This window comes from Fistularia commersonii, chromosome 11, assembly GCF_037954325.1.
Source record: "Fistularia commersonii isolate RoL2024-O1a breed Wild chromosome 11, RoL_Fcom_v1.0, whole genome shotgun sequence".
Lineage (NCBI taxonomy): Eukaryota > Metazoa > Chordata > Actinopteri > Syngnathiformes > Fistulariidae > Fistularia > Fistularia commersonii.
The window spans coordinates 19,034,753-19,057,665 of record NC_141294.1 but is presented as its reverse complement, the minus strand read 5'-3'; the positions used below and the strand labels follow the sequence as shown (position 1 = coordinate 19,057,665).

General features: G+C 46.7%; 4 protein-coding genes across 5 annotated transcripts in view; 1 reads left to right on the top strand and 3 right to left on the bottom strand.

Annotated features, from left to right (window-relative positions):
• Nucleotides 1–47: 47 nt before the first annotated feature.
• On the bottom strand, nucleotides 48–3,069 carry ing4 (inhibitor of growth family, member 4). Of its 2 annotated transcripts, none has more exons than XM_086155950.1 (8): nucleotides 3,007–3,069; nucleotides 2,496–2,567; nucleotides 1,835–2,001; nucleotides 1,639–1,738; nucleotides 1,109–1,220; nucleotides 791–935; nucleotides 643–704; nucleotides 48–559 (listed from the first exon to the last, which is right to left on the bottom strand). In XM_086155950.1, the coding sequence occupies exons 1-8, from the start codon at nucleotides 3,041–3,043 to the stop codon at nucleotides 520–522; spliced, it is 735 nt and encodes a 244-aa protein (XP_086012076.1). In that variant the 5' UTR covers nucleotides 3,044–3,069; the 3' UTR covers nucleotides 48–519. The 2 variants fall into 2 exon arrangements, with proteins under 2 accessions (XP_086012076.1, XP_086012075.1); XM_086155949.1 differs by having other exon boundaries at nucleotides 49–559; nucleotides 1,624–1,738.
• Nucleotides 3,070–3,820: 751 nt separating this feature from the next.
• On the bottom strand, nucleotides 3,821–14,252 carry nop2 (NOP2 nucleolar protein homolog (yeast)). The gene is made up of 16 exons (XM_086155707.1): nucleotides 14,145–14,252; nucleotides 13,403–13,517; nucleotides 13,193–13,235; nucleotides 13,053–13,108; nucleotides 12,139–12,410; nucleotides 11,665–11,887; nucleotides 11,379–11,578; nucleotides 9,467–9,556; nucleotides 9,124–9,211; nucleotides 5,586–5,726; nucleotides 5,360–5,499; nucleotides 5,154–5,243; nucleotides 4,929–5,051; nucleotides 4,753–4,850; nucleotides 4,524–4,660; nucleotides 3,821–4,410 (listed from the first exon to the last, which is right to left on the bottom strand). The coding sequence occupies exons 2-16, from the start codon at nucleotides 13,506–13,508 to the stop codon at nucleotides 3,995–3,997; spliced, it is 2,223 nt and encodes a 740-aa protein (XP_086011833.1). The 5' UTR covers nucleotides 13,509–13,517; nucleotides 14,145–14,252; the 3' UTR covers nucleotides 3,821–3,994.
• A 208-nt stretch (nucleotides 14,253–14,460) lies between these two features.
• emg1 (EMG1 N1-specific pseudouridine methyltransferase) lies at nucleotides 14,461–16,157 on the top strand. Its single transcript, XM_086155706.1, has 5 exons — nucleotides 14,461–14,625; nucleotides 15,100–15,201; nucleotides 15,298–15,439; nucleotides 15,537–15,742; nucleotides 15,862–16,157. Exons 1-5 carry the CDS (start codon nucleotides 14,476–14,478, stop codon nucleotides 15,973–15,975), a joined length of 714 nt encoding a protein of 237 aa, XP_086011832.1. The 5' UTR covers nucleotides 14,461–14,475; the 3' UTR covers nucleotides 15,976–16,157.
• Nucleotides 15,982–22,913, bottom strand: part of kel (Kell metallo-endopeptidase (Kell blood group)) — a 13,105-nt gene continuing 6,173 nt past the window's right edge. Inside the window, 11 exon segments of the mRNA XM_086155705.1 lie at nucleotides 15,982–16,573; nucleotides 16,649–16,738; nucleotides 18,287–18,444; nucleotides 18,525–18,592; nucleotides 18,942–19,031; nucleotides 20,210–20,325; nucleotides 20,444–20,521; nucleotides 20,615–20,713; nucleotides 20,803–20,982; nucleotides 20,985–21,093; nucleotides 21,988–22,148. Of these exon segments, the coding sequence (XP_086011831.1) occupies nucleotides 16,427–16,573; nucleotides 16,649–16,738; nucleotides 18,287–18,444; nucleotides 18,525–18,592; nucleotides 18,942–19,031; nucleotides 20,210–20,325; nucleotides 20,444–20,521; nucleotides 20,615–20,713; nucleotides 20,803–20,982; nucleotides 20,985–21,093; nucleotides 21,988–22,148 (1,296 nt within the window). The 3' untranslated portion in view covers nucleotides 15,982–16,426.

Sequence of the window (22,913 nt, the reverse complement as noted above, 5' to 3'; positions counted from 1 at the left end):
AGAATTCAACTTTTTTTTTCTTTTCGGTCGTCCAAGTGGTCCCGTCCCTCCCACCCCCATTTCCACCACTTCCCTCACCCCCTGTGGCAGTAGGGGTTCAAAACAACGCAATAAAAAAAAAAAAAAAAAGTGGGGGAGGGGATAAGGAGGGGGTTGACTGTGGGTAATGTGAGGATGCGAGCCCTGATGCTGTTGCGGGGCCTCTGTAGTGTGTTTGTATTCACCTGTAACGCAAAATCTAAGTCACGATAAAAGCACCACTTATAACTAAAAGGAAATTAAAAAATAAAAAGTAAACTATTACATAAAAAAAGAAGTCATTTAAATTACACTTGTAACCCTTGACTCTTTCACTCAATCGGATCAAGGCAAAAAAGAAAAAAAGCACCAAAATGTTTAGGAAGGTGAGGAAAGAATTCTAGTTAACAATGAAAACAAAAAAAAATTCAAATTTCCATCAAATTAATGTCCAAGTTTTTTTTGTATTTTTTTTTCCAGGACAAGCATGTTTTTTTTTTTTTATTTCCTCTTCCTGTCTTGGGAGCACCGTGGACAGTACCTGCAGGGTAGGAGGACACACAGCAGAGTTAGAGGATGACCGGGACGGTGTGTGAGTTCCACCTGAATCGAGACGTTCCTCACCATTTGCCCCTCGGTTTGGTTGTCAGACCCACGCAGGCAAAGTGGAACCACTCGATGGAGCACTGCAAACACAACACATAGTATCTTTCAGACGCCCAGTACAAGGAGAACAAAATGGTTACCGATACGAGATTCTGGAGATTCTCACGTCGGTGTTGTCGCAGCCGATCATCTCGCCGTAGGACACCTGGTGGCAGAGGCAGTAGGTGGGCTCGTTGGGGTCCACCGGCATGTCCAGGACATCGGACGGGTGGACATTCCCGAAGTTGGAGGAAGGACTGTTGAATTCTCCTCTGGGGGGGGGGGGATTAATAAATAAAAACAGTAAGCAGCTACCCCTACTGGAGGTTGATACTTTGAGCCAAAGACATGAACAGTTGGACATCTGGAGTATCGGCAGCCATATTGGCAACACGTGATTTCGTTTAACTCTTTTTAACCCTCGTCAAAGATTAAAAGAACTCACGGCTGCAGCAGTTTTACTTTCTTCTGCGCACTCTTTGGGCTGCCGTCCTCATCGGAGCTCTTAACCTTGGACCGGGTTTTGGCCGTTTTCTTCTCCTTCTGCCGGGAGTCGCCTGGAGGCAGAGAAAGCCCGGCGTCACGGAAGGGACAGGAAGAGGCCTGCCTCGGCTTCATCAATCATTGGAGTTGGACTACCAAATTCACAATGTATGTATGTGTCCTATGTGTATAGATTTTATGAGGTTGTCTGTTGTGTTTTTCCTGTCTGTGCGTGGATCCTGTCTATCTCCTTCCCTGAAGATGGATTGACTGTGGTCACATGTCCATCTTTATCTCCGGTTTCCTGTTTGAATAATCATTTATATTCAGCAAAACTCCTATTTTCTTCTTTTAAATGTGCGCAGATCAAACCCAAGCCTCAGCTTCCTGGCTTGAAATGACTCCAGGCAGGTTTGTACAAATCTCTTAAGTTGCCAAAATAAATATCTTCTGGGTGCTGATGTGTCAGACACGGACCTTTCTTTCCCTTACTGGAGGTGGAGTCATAGTCCGTGCTCTCGATCTGCTTCTCCTTTAGGTCGGCCTCAAAACGGGCCAGGTCAGTGTCCAGACGCCTGATGTGCTTGTCCACCTGTGGACGGGGGTAGATAGGCGATAAAATGCTTCAGCTTGTCACGGTCACAACTACCACTGTGACACTGTGATGGCCGGGGCCTCAGATACCGACCATCTCGTACGTCTGCATGGCAAGCTGCACTTTGTCATCGCCAAACTCCTTGCACTTGCTGTAGGACTGCTGGATCTGCCTCAGGATGGACAGCTTCTGCTCAGAAGACAGCGTCCGGGCGTTGGCGGTGTACTCTTTGGCCAGGGAGTCAATCTGTCCCTTCAGGTCTGGAATGGAGAGCAAAAGCCGAAGCCCATCAGGGATAAATCAAATGCTGGCATGCTTTATCGACACGGTGTTGAATAATATTGTGCAAAAATTGCGATCAAGAAACAAAAACATTTCTGCCTGAAAATGAACTATATCAGCTTACAATCTGCAGGGTGAGTCTATTGGTAGAAGGATAACGGAGATAGAGCCTCAAGACACTGTTGCCTCTGTCATGACTTCCAACTTATTTTGGAGATGCCACTCTTCCAGTGAGGCTTATTTGACAGTTAAATGGTCCATTAACTTCAAATGTGTTCAAAATCTCTCTAATTTGCTGGTAGATGATTTTAATAGAAAACAAGAACCTGCTTAGCTTTTAATCTAAATCCACAGTGAACACCATAGTTATACACCAGCTGTATTTTTTCGGAGACATCGCGCCACATTATTTAAAAAGAAAAAAGCTCAGCAGGCCGATTCTGTTGACAGTGTGTTTGCAGACGTGGTTCACCTTCTGTCCGCTGATCGAGATCCCTCATCAGATTGAAATTCCTCTGCAGCTCGAAGGGCAGGTTCTCAATGCCTGGCGAGGTTTGGAGAGTACAAACACGTTACTTTAACTTTCACCGCGGCTCCAACCACAAATTAACCCTAAGCATGAGCTTCATTCCTGTGAGTGATGCTCATCGACGGTAGTAATCTATTACACTGCAACAGATTTACAGCAGTGGGGGGATAATATACGTACACTAATTGTAGGGTATATTCACAAAGATTTGACAGATCTGACGCGGGTAAGGTATGCTAACTGCCGTCTAACACGGAAAATCCATGTTCACTGCGTTGCTGTTCCAGCAAATAGACTGAGCCTAAACCCGCCGCCCGTCAGGAAAAGATTTTGGAGCTTGTTTGAGTCCGCAGGCTTCCCTTACGCCTAAATTTCACAAACTAACCCTAAGTGCCACGTATTCGGACAGCGTTTAGCACCCTCTTATAACATTTTCGTGTGATAAATAGCTTACTGTCCAAATAATGCTCCAAATACATCCCCGCCGCCATCTTGGAAAATGTAAACAACACAGCTTCCGGTCGGACGCAAAAGTCTCTGATTGGTTGTTTCCATGTCACGTCACCAGCGTTGGGCGATCGAAAGCCTATCAATGACGTCACCGAGAGTCCGGAAGTGAAAACCCCATTCATTTTCTCCCCGTTGATTTTTATTAAAAAACAAAGACTCATAACGCCTCAAGTCGGGCTCGATAAGCGTTTCCAATCGCGTGGATTCACGGAGTCCATGTGACATCGCATTCGTTCGGCGACAAACGCGCTATCTTATTGACAGTGACAAGGAGTACTACATTACCCATGAATGTGTTTTGCCAATGACGCATGTGATTGGTCCAGGTTGCTGCTCAAAGCGCGCATCGGGCGAGCTAGTTCGCCGCTTACCTCATTGTAGAAAAACAAGTTTGTTTGGAAATCACTTAGCCTTTATGCCATTTTTGAGTAACAAAACAACTACAAACTACTTTGGAATAAATCATTTTTTACCTAAACATTTCCAAGGAAATAAAATCATGGCTATTTAATTAAATCTATACTGAATCAACTTTCGGCGAGCCTTGAAATGCAACTGCTTCAGAAAAATGGCATGGACTATTATTATTAGTTTCACAGAGAAAGTTGTACTTTTACAACTAAACCAATACTTCCCACTGACTGTTGAATAGTGGTAATCAGAAAGCCAGTAAAGCCAGTTCCAGATCCTATTTTTTTGTTTTGCAGACTTCACATTGATTCTTCATAGTTTACTAGTTTTGATCTGTGAGACAATAGTGAATGTTAACTCAAAAGGTTTTATTCCTGTATATTCTTTTATACAAATAAAACAGAAATGAACAAAGAACAGATTCGATCAGAAGCAGACAGTTCTGCAGCGAAGTCTGGACAACACACTAAGAGCGGAGCGTCTTTGAAACAGATCACCCCTGAAGACGGTGAACCCCTTCTTTACTCCCCACTTTCTTCCTTCTGCAGCATGCTCTTCAACTTCCTAAACTTGTTCTTTCCCATCCTCTTCCCTGCTTTCTTGAGCATCTTCCTCTTTGGCGGAGCCACTTTGTTTAATCCGCTACCGGTCTTTTTCCCTGTTTTTTTCTCCCCTGCGGGCGTTGGGACCTTCGACCCCTTCGCCTCCCCGTCGTCCATCTTGGCAACTTTGGCCTTTTTGTGTCCGGCCACTAAGTCCTTTTTGCCTTTGGGCTTGACATTTGCCACTTTCTTGGCTGCTGTTCCATTCTGTTTGATTTTTTTCTTGACATTCCCAGCCTCGTCAGGGACCCCCTCAGCCTTGTGGTGAGGTTTCGGCTGTTCGGTGGAAGGGTCTACAACAGCGGCCTCTTCAGGGGCTTCTGCAGCATCTTGTTCTACATCCCAAAACACAGAAGTCCGTGACTAATGGCCGATAGGCAGCTGTTAGTCCTTAAAACTCCAGAACACTTGGAACTATGTCTTATGAAATCATCGGGGGAATGCTTACCTTTCCCCGTCGCCGCCGACGGGATGACATTGGAGAATTTCTTGAACTTGGCCACAAAGAACCCGTCCATATTATGAGAATGGGGGTAGAACCGTCGCGAGAGCCGCAGAGTTGGATGGAATCTACGTTCTCTGAACCTAAATGAGCGAATTAGCCAAACAGAAGGATAATAGTCGAGATTTTCCTTTTTCATTATCATGGGTTCTGCAGAAAAACAAGACTCCGTTACCTGGTGAAGCCTTCCTTCCCGAAATCAAGTCCAGTTGGGACCAGCTTGACGTTCCTCTTCTTCAAAGCATAATCCACCACCCATTCATTCTCCTCCACCTGGAGAACGGCATGGTCACTCGAGTTGCCCGCCCGATGGCTTAGGCGGGAAAAACAAATCATTGCACGCATTATTACCGTGATGGAGCAGGTGCAGTACACCAGGTATCCTCCGGAGGGAGACTGCGCGTTCACAGAGTCAATGGCGGAGAGGATGAGCTCCTTCTGCAGGTGAGCGGACCGCTGGATGTCGGCCTCGTCCTGATGGGACAGGAAGTGCGAGGGCGTTAGAGAGCCTTTCGTCATTCATTAACTGCAGCCGCTCGTGGTACAAGACAAAGAAGTGAACGAATGCCATCTCACCTTGCTGGTCTTCACCGCCGGGTCTTTGGCGATGACCCCCGTGCCGGAGCACGGGGCATCCAGCAGGACCCGATCGAACCCTCCCATCACCTGCAAAAAGCAAAGGTTCAGGCCTCACTTTGTTGGGAGCTTGGGTAGTTGGGTGGACTGAACGTCTTTCACAGAGTGTCTGAAACAATCGGGCACGACCAGGAAGTGGGCGGCACCTTGGGGAACTGCCGGCCGTCGTAGTTGCACACAACCGTGTTGGTGACGCCCAAACGGTGGATGTTCCCCACCACGCTCTTCAGTCGCTCTGCGCTGGCATCATTGGCCACGATAGTCCCCGTGTTTCTCAACAACTGGGCTGCGGGAGAAGCGTTCCACACACAGTTACTCGCTTCCCCTGCCAACAGGGGGGACTTTGGATCATTTTTGGGGTGCAGAGCTTACCAATATATGTGGTCTTTCCTCCCGGGGCCGCGCTCATGTCAAGCACCAGCTCCCCTGGCTGAGGAGACAGCGCCATGACTGGCAGGAAGCTGGATGCTCCCTGCAGCATGTAGTGTCCGGCCAGATACTCTGGAGTCGCCCCTGTTTGGACCAATCAGAGGACAGTGTTTAAGTGAGCGACACCTCACTTCGCCGTGCCCCACATCACGCCATTTAACAACACGGCACAAAAAAACAGTTCAGATGATTTGCTATTTTTGTGTTGTTTCTCAATCCTGTTGGTTTATTGTTCAGTGCTACATTTGCGCCTGTTAAATTGTGGGATATTTAGACTTCATTGAGTCCCTGCTTGTGTTTTTTCCTCGCATTAAAAAAAAAAAAAAAAAATCTCATGCGGGGAATACTTTAACAAAGCAGTTCTTGGCATATTTACGAAGTCAGTCTGATGTTAAATCACAGGATATGCTCATTTACATTGGTGTCACTGATTGGTCTCCTTTGTCCAATGACGGTGTCACTCCAGGGGAGTATGGCTAATAAACTGTTAGCCATACTTCCCTGGAGTGACATCATCATTGGACAAAGCAGACAATGCAAAAGGACTAGCCCGCCTTGCAGATGTGTGGCTGTCTGACACGTCATTGGAAATGAGTGAGGATACTGTCCACAGTGATGCTAACCCTGCTAATATCTGTTTGCTAGCCACAGGGGTTAATGTCACAGTTAGCCGTTCAGTCCTTGTGTGACACGCACACACACACACACACAGAGGTATATAGCACATATGAGTACATGCTTACATCGCTGAGTACATCGCTTGCCAACAAAACAGACGAACTGGCAGCCCCCGTCGACAGCCAGCATGTCTAGAGGGAATGTAGCATGCTGTGCTTCACAGAGACCTGGCTACAGGTGAACATACTGGACCCGGCCATTGATCTGCCTGGCTTCACGCTGATACAGACTCTCTGTGTGCAGAGACTTCGCCACTACTACATCCCTTGTGAGTTTTTCCACTCCGTCCTGGTGCTCATCTACGTTCCTCCGTCTGTGGCTGCATCCCGTTAGGGTGACTTCATCCACTCGGTGATCGCAGATCTGCAGACACCCCACCTCAGCGCTCTTATCCTGATCAGTGGGAACTTCAACCACCCCCCCTCACTCCCATTCTCTCCACCTTAACTCAATGCGTAGACTGTGCAACAAAATGGAATAAAACCCTAGACTTCCTGTGTGCCAACGTGAGGGATGCATACAACTCTTCCTCTCTTCCCCCTCTGGGCAGCTCGAACCATAACCTGGTACTCTGGGACACTGCCTACAGGTCTGTGTAGATCTGGTCCGAAGCCTCTGGAGGCACTGCACGAGTGTTTCGACGTCACCGATTGGAGCCTTTTAGAAAAGGACTTCGGTGACAACATCGAGGGCTTCTCCCGTGACATAACGGACTACATCAAATTCTTCGAGAACAACAGAACCCCATCCAAAAAGGTCAGTTGTTTCAATAACAACAGGAAGAGAGCCTTCATGGCTAAGGACCACCAGAACCTCAGGGTTGCCCAGAAGGAGCTGAGGAGGCAAAACTCAACTATAAGGAGAAAGTCCAAGATGGAGCAGAGCAAAACAGGGGAGGTTTGGAGGGAGGTGAGGAAGATGACAGGGTGTGGGAAAACCACACCTAGAGCCAAAGGTGGCTCTGATTTTGCTGCGAAGCTAAACCTTTTCTTCAATATGTATGTCACCCCAGTGAGCTCTGGGCCCCGATCCCCCACACCTCCACTGTAGGCTCTGCTCCCCTCCCCATCAACACCTTGCCTCCCCTCCCCAGCACCAGCTTCCCAGACAGAGGGGACAGCGCCATGACTAGCAGGAAGCTAGTTGGACTAGCATGCGCCCTGCAGCATGTAGTGGAGTCACCCCTGTTTGGACCAATCAGAGGACAGCTGCCCCCCCCAACCTCTCCTCAACCACGACCTCACCTCTCCACCTCCAGACAGGTGCAGAGGGAGTTCTCCAGGTTGTGGCAGAGCATGGCCAATGGGCCAGACAACATCTGCCCCAGGGTCCACAAGGTGTGTGCTGGGCAGCTTGCTGGGGTCTTCCAGCACCTCTTCAGTCTCTCTCTGAGGTTGCTGAAGGTGCCCAACCTCTGGAAGACCTCCTCCATTGTCCCAGTACCTAAGAAAGGACGTCCATGAGCTCTCAATGACCACAGGCCGGCGGCACTAACGTCACATATCATGAAGTCATTCATGACTGTGTTTCTGAGGCTGTGGCGTGCAGCACAGGAGCGCCCCAAGGTACCGTCCTACCGCCATTTTTCTTCACCCTTTTCACCTCCAACTTCCGGTACAACTCTGGTTCCTGCCACCTTAAGGAGTTCTCCAATGACTCTTCGATCGTTGGATGGATCAACAATAACAATGGGGAGGAGTACAGAGGTATGATCTCGAGTTTTGTTGAGTGGTGCAACCAGAACCATCTGCTACTCAACATCTCCAAGACCAAGGAGGTAGTTAGACTTCCAGAAGAATCGGAGACAGTTACAGATCACCATCCAGGGTGAAGAGGTGGAGATAGTGCACTACTAGTGCACATCAACAACAAACTGGACTGAACACACAACAATGATGCTCTCTGGAGAAAGAGTAAGAGTAGGATGTTCTTCCTGAGGAGACAGAGGTCTTTGGCGTCTGTAGCGGGCTCCTCAAGACCTTCTACCAGTCAATGGTACCCAACGCACTCTTCTTCGCTATAGTGTGCTGGTTGGGCGGTGCCAGGACTGGTGAGGTCAACAGGCTCAACCCAATAGTGAGGAAAGCCCGCTCGGTGGTGGGACTGCACCTGGACCATCTTCAATCGGTGGCAGTGGGGACGGTGAAGTACAAACTAGGAGCTATCCTGGACAATCCTTCCCACCCCTTGCACGACGAACTATGGCTGATGTGCAGCTCCTTCAACCAGCGGTTCATCCTACCAAACACTTCAGACGCTCCTTTGTGCCCACGGCTATCAGACTATACAACAGCAGTCTGAACAGCATACAACTCTGACTGGCCTGAGTGCATCTGTGCTGCTTCCACAATTCCACAATGTCACTTTCCTTCTGCATTCACAAACCCACCCACTCACGTCATGTCCTGACTCTGTTGTCTCGCCTTGTTTGCCCCAACCCACACACACCCAGTCAATTTTTGTTATTTATTTGTTGCAACTTATTTTTGTCACTTTATTTACATTGTTGTTTAGTTGTCACTCTATTTATATTGTTGTTTAGTTCTAGCTGTGTATTTTTCACCCTCACTGTTCTTTGATGTTGCCCGTTGTCATCCCTGATGCTGCTGTTAGTTGTCTTGCTATATCTTGTCTTCTGGCTTTCTATTTATACTCATATTTATTTCCTTTTTTTCCCCTCTTCTCTGACATTATAACTGTTACACTGCTCTGATAAAGTTTATCCGCTCTTATCTTATACAAACTGGGCTTTGTCCCCAAGAGGACGCAACCTAGAACTGGGCGAACTCCCGTTGGAACTCACCCACAGGCACGGACGAGTCGTAGACCACCAGACCCACTTTGGACCACTTTCCGATCGGATCCAGGTTGACGCCTCTGTTGATTAAAGCCTGGACAGCAAAGCACACATGTAAACAAACATCAGTACTTTATCACTCTCGTTGTCAATATTTAAATTTAAAAAAGTTCAAGATCTGTATTTTGGGAAGAAGTATTTCGAGACAAAGGAAGCTGATCATTCGAGTTGAATTAAAAGTAAAAAAAAAAACACAATGGAAACGTTGCAAGTACAAGTCCTGCCTCCAAAAAGTACTTCAAACAGCACTTCTGTCGAGGGTACAAGGTGAGCGTGTGTGTATTCGAACCTGGGCCAAGTCCCGTCTCCTGGTCTTCAGCGTGTTGGTCCTGATGGTGATAGGTCTGTGGACCTCATTGGCCTCCAGGAAGTCAACCAGCTGTGGACACAAAGATGTCGGATGGAAAAAATGAAGAATCGAACATGAGAGCGGTTACTTCAACAGCTTACTTTCAGGGTATCTCTGTTCCGATTTGTTGGTTAACAACACAGGAGGTGTTCCTGAAGGCACTCCTGCTTGTGATATCTAGGCAGACTTGGACCTACATCTGGTTCCCTCCCCTTGCCTGGGTACGGTACCCAGTTCCAGTTTGCTTGAACTGTCCTGTCTATTGTCCAGAGCTCCATGGCAGCACTCCTCCAGTATCCCACCACTGAAATGCTGTATCTCTGCTTCCATCCTTACCTCCTCCACCTACGGGACATCGCTGTCAAGTCCCGCCACAGATACATCCACCAAGAGTGCCAGTGGAAATACAGCACCATTCACCCAGCAAAGTCCACCCGGGCCACTGCCCAGGATGCACAATGTGTTTGCTAGTCTAGCTAGGTCTAACCCCCTGGTCAAGCACCCCTTCACTACTGTCAACTTCAGTTTCCTTCAATTTGTTCACAAGTGTCAACCTCACTGATCCAGGAGGGGCCAATGATCAATGATCTACCCTTGCCACTCCTTCAATTGCACTGCATGACAGCTCCCTGGATCTACTTCCACCTCAAGCCACTCACTTTTCCCTGTCGATGTGCCCCAGGGCTCAGCTCAAGGGCCCCTTCTATTTAGCATTTCCATATTCCGTAAACATAACTTGCCTTGCTAAGTGTACAATATCCAGTTCTAAAATCTCCACCAGAGTCCACTCTTCCAACATCCTCCCTTTCTGATTGGCTAATGGAGACAGATTTATGGTTCTCCTCAAACTTTCTCAATACCAACAAGCTTGTCTTGTAGGTACGGCCTCCACCACTCACAAATCTCACTCCTCCATCCTTCCCTCCAGGTTAAAAACTCAGTTGTCTTTCCAGTTGCAAGTATAAAAAATTACCCATTACCATTATCTATTTCCAACTACACAATATCAACAGACCCTGCCCCTTCCTCACTCGTAAAGTCCATAGCCTCGTCCTCTGATAGGTCCTCCAGGATTCTGCAGCTGGGATCAGAACTGAAACACCCGGTGGGGAACTTGTCACCCTGGTGATTTATCAGCTCCACTGGTTGCCCATAAAATCCAGGGTTTACTTCAAAATATTGTTCCTCACAGTGAAACCTACCCCACCCACCCCACACTGCCAGTCCCTTCCGCTCTCTAAGATCTTCATCCTGCTTCAGTATTATGGGAAACAGAGCATTCAGTTGCTCTTCTCCCCGGCCCTGGAACGCCGACTCTCTCCCTTAGTTTGAGTCAAATCTGAAAACCCCTGGTGGTGGTCAAACACTTAAAATTTGATTTCTTTTTTAAATTACTGTAATGAGGGAGAAAAAAAGGAAAATTGAAAGAGCAAAAAATATCCATCCATCTTCTACCGCTTATCCTCCCCTCAGGGTCGTGGGGGGATTTGGAGCTCAGCTATCATCAGGAGAGGTGTGGAATATCCTGGACTGGTCACCAGTCGACCGCAGGGCCACATATATGAACAAACAACCATTCACTCACTCACTCACTCATTCATTCGGGGCAATTGTCCGGATTTTTTTCAATTAACCTGCTGCATGTTTTTGGACTGTGGTAGAGCATGCAAACTCCACTCAGAAAGGTCCCCTCAACAGGGTCCTTCATGCTGTGAGGCCGAAGCAGTAGCCACAGCACCACCATGCCACCCCCCTAAAAATATAGTATTTAATAAAATAAGCTCATTAATTAGGGAGTACCCCATAGAGCTACGGGTTGGTTTATTAAGAAATCTTAGGCGTCGGGACTAACCTCGGACAATGGGAACAGGTCGAGGAACTTGTCGATGAGGAAGGCGTTGTAGCTGTAATACATGCACAGGTCCTCTTTCAAGAGCGACAGGTACGCCGCCCGCTCTTTTCCCTCCTCTCTCTTGGCGGAGAAGTTGCAGAGTACGTCGATGTTGTCCTTGATCCTCTGATGGAGGGCCTTCAAGTCCAGCGGGAGGACGCCTGTGTGGGCGGAGAGACAGCGGCCAGGGGTCGGTTTTGGGGGTGACAGGATGCCTCAAGTGTTCACGACGACTCAGGTCGCTCACCTTCCTTCTGGCGTTCCTCAGGAAGAGGGAGCCGGAACCCATCCTCTTCCTCGTCTACATTTGTTTGGATGTTGCCATCAATATCCATGTCGACGTCCGATTTGTCATCGGCATTAGCATGGTCGTCGTCGTCATCTTCATCGTCATCATCATCCTCGCTGTCATCATCCAGTGTCTCAATCCCTTTCTTGTCCTTCTTGGCTGCGCGTTCGATGGGCAGCAGCTTAAAAAAAGGTCAGTCACAATTGAGCATAAATAGCTGTATTCACAACACTGGAATAATTGTATTGTTAAAAAATAAAAATCTTTGTTTGACTGGCAAAATAATGCTTATACATGTATTTACACTTCAAACGTATACCACTATACGTACACATATACATATTATAAATGTAAGTAGAGAATTACTGTGAAAAAATTAAACTATTTCCTTGTTATCTGATGGGTTCGAGATGGAGGGAGGAAAAGACAAACCTCTTCATCACTCTCCTCCTCCACTGCTTCGTCGCCATCGTCCTGCGTGCCGTAGTCATCAACCATGTCTTCATCGTCGTCATCGTCCTCCTCCTCCTCCAAATCTTTCATCTCTGTTTTTTTCTGCTTCTTTCCTCCTGTCTTCTGCTCCTCCTCCTCCTCATCCTCCTCCTCCTCCCATAGCTCATCACTGTCATCTTCGTCCCCGGGTTCCTCTGCCTTGCGTTTCCTCTTAGCGGGCGTCAGCCACTTGCTGTTCTCGTCGGTGAAACCTGTGGACCCACAGCACCGATAAAGGCTCAGAGAGCAGAAGCATAGGGACTCCCCGCTCAGAAAAAAAAACAACTGTTTTAGAGGAACATTTTTTTTCCATTCCCAATATTTGCCCATTAATTCAGTTTTTTCTTTTCCATTTTTCAACTCGGATTTACACCGAAGCCTCCGTCCATGCTACTCTACTTCAGCATCTGACCTTGATAACAAATCGGGCCCTGGGATGGAAAGATTTGAAAACACCTCGGTCTTCATGGAGATAGGAAAAATGCAACATTTTGAAAACAGGCATATGCACGGTCATGAAACTACAGACAATTGCTACATATTAGCGGGCTGATCGGCAGCCTTCAGAGGCCTGCGAATGTTCCTTACTCTATTGAACAGGAAATGTTTCTCTACCTACGTGGGCAGGTTGACCAAAACAACAATGGCCGCCTCCATAGTGGTGCATGTGCATCCAGTCTACTGAACAGGTAATGTCTACACATGGGTGGTCAGGTTGACTATAACAATAATGGCTGCCTCCGGAGTACTTCTCCGGTTTGACTCCCAACGTACAACCCCCCAAATGAAATGCCTTCGAGGTGCTACGAAGCACAAATACGTGACCTAAAATAATCATCTAAACTGATATTAACCTTTCTTTGTCTTCTGTGAGGCGTCCTTGGTCTTAGGCGTCGCTCTCTTCACTGCCCTAGGATAAGGGAAAAACATGGCAGAATGAAGGGATGAGAGATGGGGGGGCTGAGTGGGCTGGTGCATTGGGACACCGTTGTACCTTTTCCTGGCTCGACTGGACAGGCGCTTGGGTCCGGTATCCTCTGCAAACAGGAAGGGAACACCATGATAAACATCCACACCTAGAAGGGACTATTAGCACTCTGTGCTAATTGTTCTTTTTTTTTTTAAATAGCTATTTCATGGATGGTTCAGGCTGGACTCTGGTTTGAGCGTTTTCTTTTTTGATTTTTAAAAGGACCATATTCACCGGCGGGCAGGAACTTGACCAGCTCCGTCTCAGCTCCCCGCTGCTTCTTGGTCTTCTTCCCAGGACCTCGCTTCACCGTGGAGGTGGGATCCAGCTTCCGACCCATGATGCCAAGCTGCGGGAGATGTGGAGAGCAACATTTTTTTTTTAATTCAAATAAGAGTTCCAGGTGCTGCTGACTGCTAAATGCTAAAAAAAATCCCAAACATTGATTAAATTACATCTCCTTTCAAGAGTCTATTAATTCATGCATCATTGATTTCTTTTTAGACTTAATGCTTTACAACTCAAATTTCGTCTAATTTATTATTGAAATAAAATATCCATAGCCTTTATCAAACCGCACATCGTCTTGTAAAGGTAAAACGTAAATATAATTTAGTCTTAGAAATGACAGATGTTAAGACGTTCAAACACAAGGAGGGAATCGTTATTATCATTACACACATGACCAATGACATGAAAAAGTGCTTGGTTTGTGAACAAAACAGGGTGGTTGATAAAGAAAAGTTACAAAAAATAGAAATACTAAGGGACAAAGTCTGTCTCCCAAAACGTTTACTAAGGAACTGTGCAATTATTGTCTCCAATTCAACACGTTCAATCTCTGAAGCTCGAATCCCGGCGCATGCGAGGTTGCGGCTGCTTGTTATTCTTGGCTTTTACTCTTATAATTTTAAACAAGAAAGATCCAAGATGTTACTAACACCGTGCACTTGCTGGAGCCCGGACGAAAACTTACCGATTCCCCAAATTCTCGTACGGTCCGACTTCTTAGCCCAACAAGCGCGATAGAAATCGCCACACGTGAATTTTCCTACAACACGTTTTTTCCTAGCACTTCCGGCGCGTACTGATGACGCTCACTGTCTCAACGCCATGAGCGATACCAATTTAACCAATATATTTTTACAAGTAATATTATATGTATGCAGATAAAAATACATACTTTTAACACCATCTGGTGTAGTTTGCCGATTTTACTGTCATTATAAAAAAAAAAAAAATCGTCGTTAACACGTATCCTTTCCATGATGTCATCATCATTGTGCGACGACAGGAGAAGAAGCATCATGGCGTCGGAAAGCGGCAAGAAGCGTGGCCTCGAACATTTGGATGAGTATGAGCCAAAACCGGCGAAGTATCTCCGGAGCCTCCACGACCGGATGGCGGAGCGGCGGCTTGTGGTCGTCCTTGAAGGAGCGTCGTTAGAAACCGTGAAGGTAAAACCGCAGCGGCGGTGATTGCGATACTCTTGGAAGACGCATCGGGAAACAGCGCCACTCTTCGATGCGGAAATGTGTAGTGGTCAAATGGTGGAACTGCAAATATGGCCGCCCCCTGCGGGCCCAAAAGTAGTGGCTGTTTTGAGGGTTCGGGAACGTTAAATGATTCGTTAAAAGCACGGATTTTACCGGATGAGGACATTGAAATATGAAGAACTTCCTTATCTGTAAATTTGCTTCTATTTCATCTCAAATTATTTTATTGAGCTTAACTTTTGGGAATCATGCAAAGCTGTCGGGTCTTGATTTTGGGTCATTGACGTGTTTATCTTTGTATAGAAAAACACAAATTCCAGTCTAAAAGATTGAAGTTCTATTAATTATTTCTCTCTTTAGATTGAAGAAAGAGCATGTTCTTAATAAAACACTGTGAGAAAAGACATGTATTTTCTTCTATTTCTAACCTCACAGGTTGGGAAAACCTTTGAGCTGCTTAACTGTGACCAACACAAAAACATCATCATCAAAAGTGGACGTGACCCGGGACAAATCCGGCCGGACATCGCGCACCAGGTGACTTGTCTGGACTCAGCGGCTTGCAGGTGCAGGCGCTCCTTTCACGTGATATCTGACAAACCCTCCGTCTTCTTCTTTACGCTCTCCATGCAGTCCCTCCTCATGCTGATGGACAGCCCCCTGAACCGCGCCGGGCTCCTGCAGGTCTACGTCCACACCGAGAAGAACGCCCTGATCGAGATCAACCCCCAGACGCGCATCCCTCGGACCTTCAGCCGTTTCTGCGGCCTCATGGGTAAAACCGACCGCACGAAAAATGGTAAGGTGGAGAGTGACGAGTGGCGACGAGGTTCTCATCCCTATCTCTCCGTCGCTGTCGCCACCGCCTCCAGTCCAGCTGCTGCACAAGCTGAGCGTCCGTGCTGCCGACGGCCCCCAGAAGCTGCTGCGGATGATCAAGAACCCGGTGTCGGACCACTTGCCCCCAGGCTGCCCGCGTATCTCCACCTCCTTCTCCGCCGGGGAGCCAGTGTGCCCCCGGACACTGGTGCCGGAGGGGCCCGCAACCGTAGTTATCGGCGCTTTTGCGCACGGAGCGGTAAGCCGCTGAACACTGGGGGGAGAGCAGTGCCATCATGCCTGGAACTATTCTGCAGGAGACCAGATTAGCCATGGATGCTAACCAAGCTGTGTGTGTGTGTGTGTGTGTGTGTCCAGGTGAAAGTGGACTACACAGAGAAGACAGTGTCCATCAGCAACTACCCCCTGTCAGCCGCTCTAACCTGTGCCAAGATGTGCTCCGCCTTCGAAGAGGTGTGGGGGGTGGTGTGACCCCTCTCCTTCCGCCCCATATGTGGCCATATGGCCAACGGACATTTGCTGGGCGTGTGACATGGTTTTGCAAAAACACACCGTCTTGTTTTTCCACGTCTCGTCCCCTTCATCTTTTTTAATACGATAACAATGAATGATACAGTGACATTAAATTGACTGGAACCTCAGGAACATACAAACTTTTCTGTTTATACTTGGTGGGGGAGCGAGGGATGTGCAGAAAAAAGATTTGAAGATATTTCATGGAAAGTTAGCGGGGAGCCACGGAAAGAAATGGAAGTAGAAAGAAGCGGCAGTGAAGAAACTACAGGGAATAGAAAATATAGCATAGTGCCAGAGGCTCCTCTTCTTCATCTCCAAAATGATCTTTTTCTAACTTATGACTTGTGACTTAAAAAAAAACAAAAAAACGTAATGTGCAAATAATCCAAACATGCTGACCCCTCTGTCAGCAGGCGGGCTCCAGCGCCCGGCGCTCGCCGTTGGGGCAGCGGAGGCGGGATGGGCAGCGGCCGGGCTCAGTACAGACGGCGGTGATGAGGAAGGATGTCTCCAGGGGCATGAGGTTGCCGTCGGGGTCCGTGTCGCAGTCCACCTGCGGGGAGGGGAGACGGGGGGGTCAAAGGAGGGTGAGGAAGGGCGCGGCGGGCTGATGGAGGAGTGGAGTTACCTGGGAAAAGGAGCGGAGGAGCAGATGGGTGTGGGAGAACCCGGAGAGGGAGGAGTCAACAGGCTGGTGGTCCAGGCTCTGCTGGAAGGCCTAGGGATAAACACCCCACATACAGTACAATACAGTACAATACATCCTTGTACAAGCAGTGACACTGTATATTAGTACTGACACTGCGTACTAACACAGTGTGTTAGTACAGGCATGTGGCACTGCAGCTGACACCTTGTGCTACTAACATCCTTGAACAAGTACTGACACTGTACTAACACTATCAATGTCTAGGGGTACTGACACGTAGAACTTGCACCATTTACTTTTACTTATACACTTGCACAGGCACAGAGACTGTATGCTCGTACTGACACTGCGTACCAATACTAATAGCATGACACGTGGTACTGCTACTGGTATCATGTATGACTACTGACAACATGTACTACTACATGCACCCTTGCACAAACACTGACACTATATACTAGTACTGACAGTGGTATTAGTACTCAGACTGAGTACTAATACTAATAATGTGTATTAGTAGCGATATTTGGCATTGCTACTGACACGATGTACGACTACTGACACTATCTACTTTAACCCTCATACAAGCGCTGACACTGTATACTAGTACTCATACTGTGTACCAATACTAATACCGACATTCACTACCGTGATTGACACCTTGTATGACTACTGATGACATGTGGGAAACACACCAGGGGTGTGCAAACTACGGCCCGCGGGCCAGATCCGGCCCGTTGGTCCTTTTAATCTGGCCCGCCAAAGATTGGTACAGAATTCATACTTGATTTGAATGATTGAATGATTGGATCAATGAATGTGGGAGCTCAAAAAGGAGATTATTTCATTTTTGGGAGGTACTTGAGAACACTTGAGAATTTTCCCTGAGCCGAATGACACAGATTGGCTTTGTGATTTAGCCTTCACTGTGGACATACTGACACACATGAATGAGCTGGAAGCGAAGCTACATGGGAAAAACTGGTCTGTGCATGAAATGCAAGCAAACGTCAGACCCTTCAAAACCAAGTTGGTTTTATTTTCAAAGCAAATGTCAGACGAGCCTGATATGTACTGTTAACAATTTTTTATTTTTTTTTATATGTATCATATCTTGCGCTGCCCCGGCCCATCTGTCAAATTTTAAAAGTCAATGCAGCCCCTGAGCCAAAAAGTTTGCCCACCCCTGACTTACACTCTTGCACAAGCACTGACACTGTATACTAGTACTGACATTGGGTACTACTGCTGACTGTATACCAATACTTATAGTGTGTAGTAATACCGACATGTGGTACTGCCAAGCCCCATGCATACTATTAATGACTGGGTACTAGCACTAATAGTGTGTTGATAGAGACATGTCGTACTACAACTGACACAATGTGCAACTACATATTACTACATACACCCTAGTGCAAGCACAGGTACTGTATACTAGTACTGACACTCCATACTGATACTCATAGTGTGCATTAGTAGCGACATGTGGCACTGCTACTGTCACCCTTGTGCAACCACAGGCACTGTATACTAGTGCTGACCCTGTGTACTAGGACTGACCCTGTGTACTAGTTGGTGGTCAGATGGTGGTTGTGGCAAAGGGGGTCCTCCTACCTGCAGCGTCACTTGCAGGGCCAAGAACCGCAGCCACACCTCGTGCCGCTGCGCCGCCGTCAGGTCCCCATCACCGCCGCCACCCCTCCCCGTGACGCTCAGGTAGCGATTCCACACGCACTCACTCACCTCCTGCACAGCCGAGCTCTGGGAGGAGACTGACGCAGTCACGTGACTCGGCGTGGGGAGACACACGAGGCGATAAGGCTGAGAGGGGAAAAGGGGGAGCGTAACTCACTGTCCGGCAGGAGGAGGCGCAGCGCGTCCTTGGCGAGGAAGAAACCCACGGCGCCGTAGTTCACCGCCCTGTCAGGGCACAAAAGCATAATTTTAATTTAGTCAGTTTTCTAATTTAGAAAAAAAAAAACAATATGAAAAGTGGATGAAAGTCATCAAAATAAAAGTGGCTACAGTTACAAAAATCAGGGGAATTAGATCAATAAATCATTTTTTAAACAATCATCCAGCAAACTTGCATTAGTTAATAATTAAACATATTAATATAACATATATATATATATTACATAAATTAATAATGAACAATGATATTTAAAACCAACTAAAATATAACAATCCGGGAAAGGAAATTATGTTTTAATTTGGAGGGTTTTTTTTTTATAAATGACAAATTTGACCTTTGACCTTTCGTGTTTACCTGGGGAAGGAGGGGTGGAAGAGAGGAGGGACGAAAATCCCCAGAGGAACGACAAGCTCTGCCCCCTGGAGAGAAGGAGCGACGGTCAAACTGACAGGATGGAGAGGAAGACAGAGTCAACACCGTGTACTAATACTGAAACCGCGTGCTCGTACTGACACCGTGTACTACTGCTGAAACTATGTACCAGTACTGTAACATTTGCTAAGACTGATACCATGTACTACTACTGACGTCATATACTACTACTGACACCATGTACTAATACTGACACCATGTACTACTACTGACAACATGTACTAGTGCTATCTAGAGTCTATGTATTGGCACTAAGGTATACCGCTGATACCTTTGTACTGATACCGTGTACTACTACTGATGCAGTTTAATAAGACACTGATACTTACTGATAATGTTTATGAGTACCAACATATGGCTCTAGTACTGACATAATTTACTTTTACTTATACATCTTGTACAAGCACTGACACTGTATACAAGTACTAACACTGCGTACCAATACTAATAGCGAGCATTTGTAGCGACATGTGGTATTGCTACTGATACCTTGTACGGCTACTGACAACATGCACTACTACAAACAGTCTTGTGCAAGCAATGATACTGAATACTGGTACTGACACTGGGTACGAATGCTAATAAGTAACAACATGTTGTACTGCTACAGACACCATGTACTTCTACTGATGCCATGGACTGCTACTTATACATACCCCAGCATGTACTAGTACTTACACCCTTGTACTATCACTGGCACTGTATCCTAATACTGACATTGTTTACTCACAATAATAGTGTGTGTTAATACTGACATATGGTACTTCTACTAACACCATGTACTACTGCTCACCCTTTGCACAAGCACAGACACTGTAAACTAGAACTGACACTATGTACTTATACTAATCGTGTGCATTAGCACTGACATGTGGTAACACTACTGACACCATGTACTATTACTGAAACACTTGTACAAGCATTGACACACTAAAGTACAATTGACACTGTGTAGTAACAGTAATAGTAACTAAAAGTGTGCATTAGTATCGACATGTTGTGCTGCCTCTGATATCATGAACTACCACTGACACAATACACTATTACTAACCTGAAGTGCCAGCAGTCACATCGTGTACTACAAATGATGCAAACACACACACAAAGTAGTATCTGGAGTATCTTTACCCCCACAGTACCTTTACCCCCCCCCCCCATATACTGCAGTATTCACTGTAGCTGGCACTCACACGTGGGCCTCCTTTTCCTCCCCTTCCTCTTCGGCCCGCAGCAGTTTGCCGCGTCTCCTCTGAACCAGCGACAGCAGCAGGACATAGTTGGAGAAGAAACTCTTTCTTACAGAGACCTTTGGTGGGGACGGGTGGGCAGGGGGTTAATACCGGTGTGTAAATGTGTATTTGTTATTCAGGTATGTACTAATGTACCCCCCCTCCCCAAGTGTGACTTGTTCCTCACCCACCCACCTCGGAAAACAGCGAGTCCAAGTCTGCCGGGCGGGAGAGCCGATGACTCGAACACAGCCTGGGGGTCAGGGGTCGGATCTGCGGGGGGGGGGGCTTGGCATTAAAATAACAAACAAAAACAAAATGAGACAAACATGGAGGAGGTTCCCGTGGGGGTGATTGACAGGTAACCTTCTCCTCTGCCGCCCGGAAGAACTTCTCCTCCTTCCACTTCAGGCCGCCCAGGGTGGACTTGAGGGAGAGGAGGATGTTTTCGGCGATCTCCTTTGCCTGTCGGGAGGAAAAGAGGGTGGTCATAATAAGCAAAAAAAACAAAAAATAACAAATTCTGAATTGGTGTCGCCATGTCAACCGCTCACCTCCGCGAGGGCCGTCCTCCGGCGGAGCAGGTGGGCCAGAACGGGTCCGAAGCCCCTCTCCGTCTCGAGGAGACAGCGTTTCCAGCGGGGTGTCCCCTCCTGACGATAAACGGCCGTTAGACGGGGGCTCGACGCCCTGACGCGCAAAGGTGGCCGCCGGCCAGCCGTCTCACCTCCACCGGGTCGCCCAGAACCGCCAGAAGGTTGTTGAAGGCCTGGGAGAACCTGGAGTCCAGGGCCGGCGTCAGGGTGTGGAGGAGGCTAAAGACCATGAAGGTGTGGAGCGGCCCGCTGGAACCGGGGTGTTAAAACGCGTTAAAACTCTGGAACCAACTTCCAAAAGACGCATCTTTACGCCTCCATATCCCAGAACCGAGAACCATCTGGTTCCCTTTCAGGTTGGACTGACACACTTTCTGGTAAAATTCTGCTAAAAGGAAAATTATGCTCCTTTTTATTCTTACCTAAAACTAAACTGCAGTTGGATTCAGAAAAAAAAACAATAATTATTTTGTGATTTTTTTTTTAACCAAAATGAAATAATTATCATCAAGTAATCATTAATTATTCCGAAGCAAAAATGAATTATTTTCATAGGTTATTACTAAATTATTAATAGTTAACTACTATACCATTAAGTTATTTCTGACTGATTAATAACTTAATCCAATTCATTGACAAATGAATTGAAAGTAACTTGTACAGTAATTGACAAGTAACAATATAGCAATAAACCTAAACCATGAACATCAATTGCACTGTTAACTAATTAATTCCATAATTAATTAATTGTGTAATTAAGTACGTAATAAATTAACTAATTGACAAACTTCAATGGGCCGCTCAAAAGAGAAAAGCCCATTGGGTTTTAATTAATAATTTACATCAGATTGTATGATTAGTTAGTTTATTAATTGTGCTATCACTTGTAATTCGAGACAAAACCTTTTTAAACTTAAATGTTTTAGGAAAGTATAAACTGCTTTTTTTTTTAAATTTTCAATATAAATTGTTATTTTCTCCACCACCCTCCACCATTTAATTTAATCGTAAATCGTGATTTCACGCGTGTAATATTCCCCATTGTTCTCCAAACCTGCATTATAACGCCTGGGTTGCAAAGGCCACTTCCTGTTTGTGACAGGAAGTCGGGAGGTTGGGGTGGCGTGGGGTCACTTACAGTACCTGCTGCTGAGGTCGGGGCTGGCCAGCCACTTGTTGACAATGCGGGACATCTCCAGGACGTAGGGCTCATTGTGCAACAGCACCGCGTCGTCCTCGGCAACCGGGCTGGGATGGACGGCGGCACGGAGACAACGCAGCCAGTCGATGGCTGGAGCCTGAGTCTGAGGGACGGGTCAGGTGTGTGTGTGTGTGAATATATCAGATATCATTGTATGGCAATACAATAAGTACCATTGAACGTGTGTGTGTGTGTGTGTGTGTGTGTGTGTGTGTGTGTGTGTGAGAGTGTGTGTCTGTCTGAGTACATTGTGACTGCTCTGTGTGTGTGTGTGTGTGTGTGTGTGTGTGTGACTATATTAGACATCAGTGTATGTAATTACAATATGAACCATTAAACATGTGTGTGTGAGGCACATTGTGACTTTTGTATGAGTGTGTATGTGTGTGTATGTTTGTGTATAACTATAGGATATCAGCATCATTACAAGATGAACCATAGGACGCTTGTGTGTGTATTTGTATGTGTGTGTGTATAACTTTAGCTATAAGAAGGCAGTGGATGTCATAACAACACGATCCATTGGATGTGTGTGTGTGTGCATGTGTGCATGTGTGCGTGTGTGTGTGTGTGTGTGTGTGTGTGCGCATGTGTGCGTGTGTGTGTGTGTGTGTGTGTGTGAATATATCAGATATCAGTGCATGTCATTACAATATGAACCATTGAATGTGTGTGTGTGTGTGTGTTTGTGTATAACTTTAGCGATAAGAAGGCAGTGCGTGTCCTAACAACAAGATCCATTGGACGTGTGTGTGTGTGTATGTGTGTGTGTGTGTGTGTGTGTCTGTCTGTCTATGTGAAGTACATTGTGACTTCTGTGTGTGTGTGTATCGTGTGTGTGTTTGTGTCTGTCTGTCTGAAGTACATT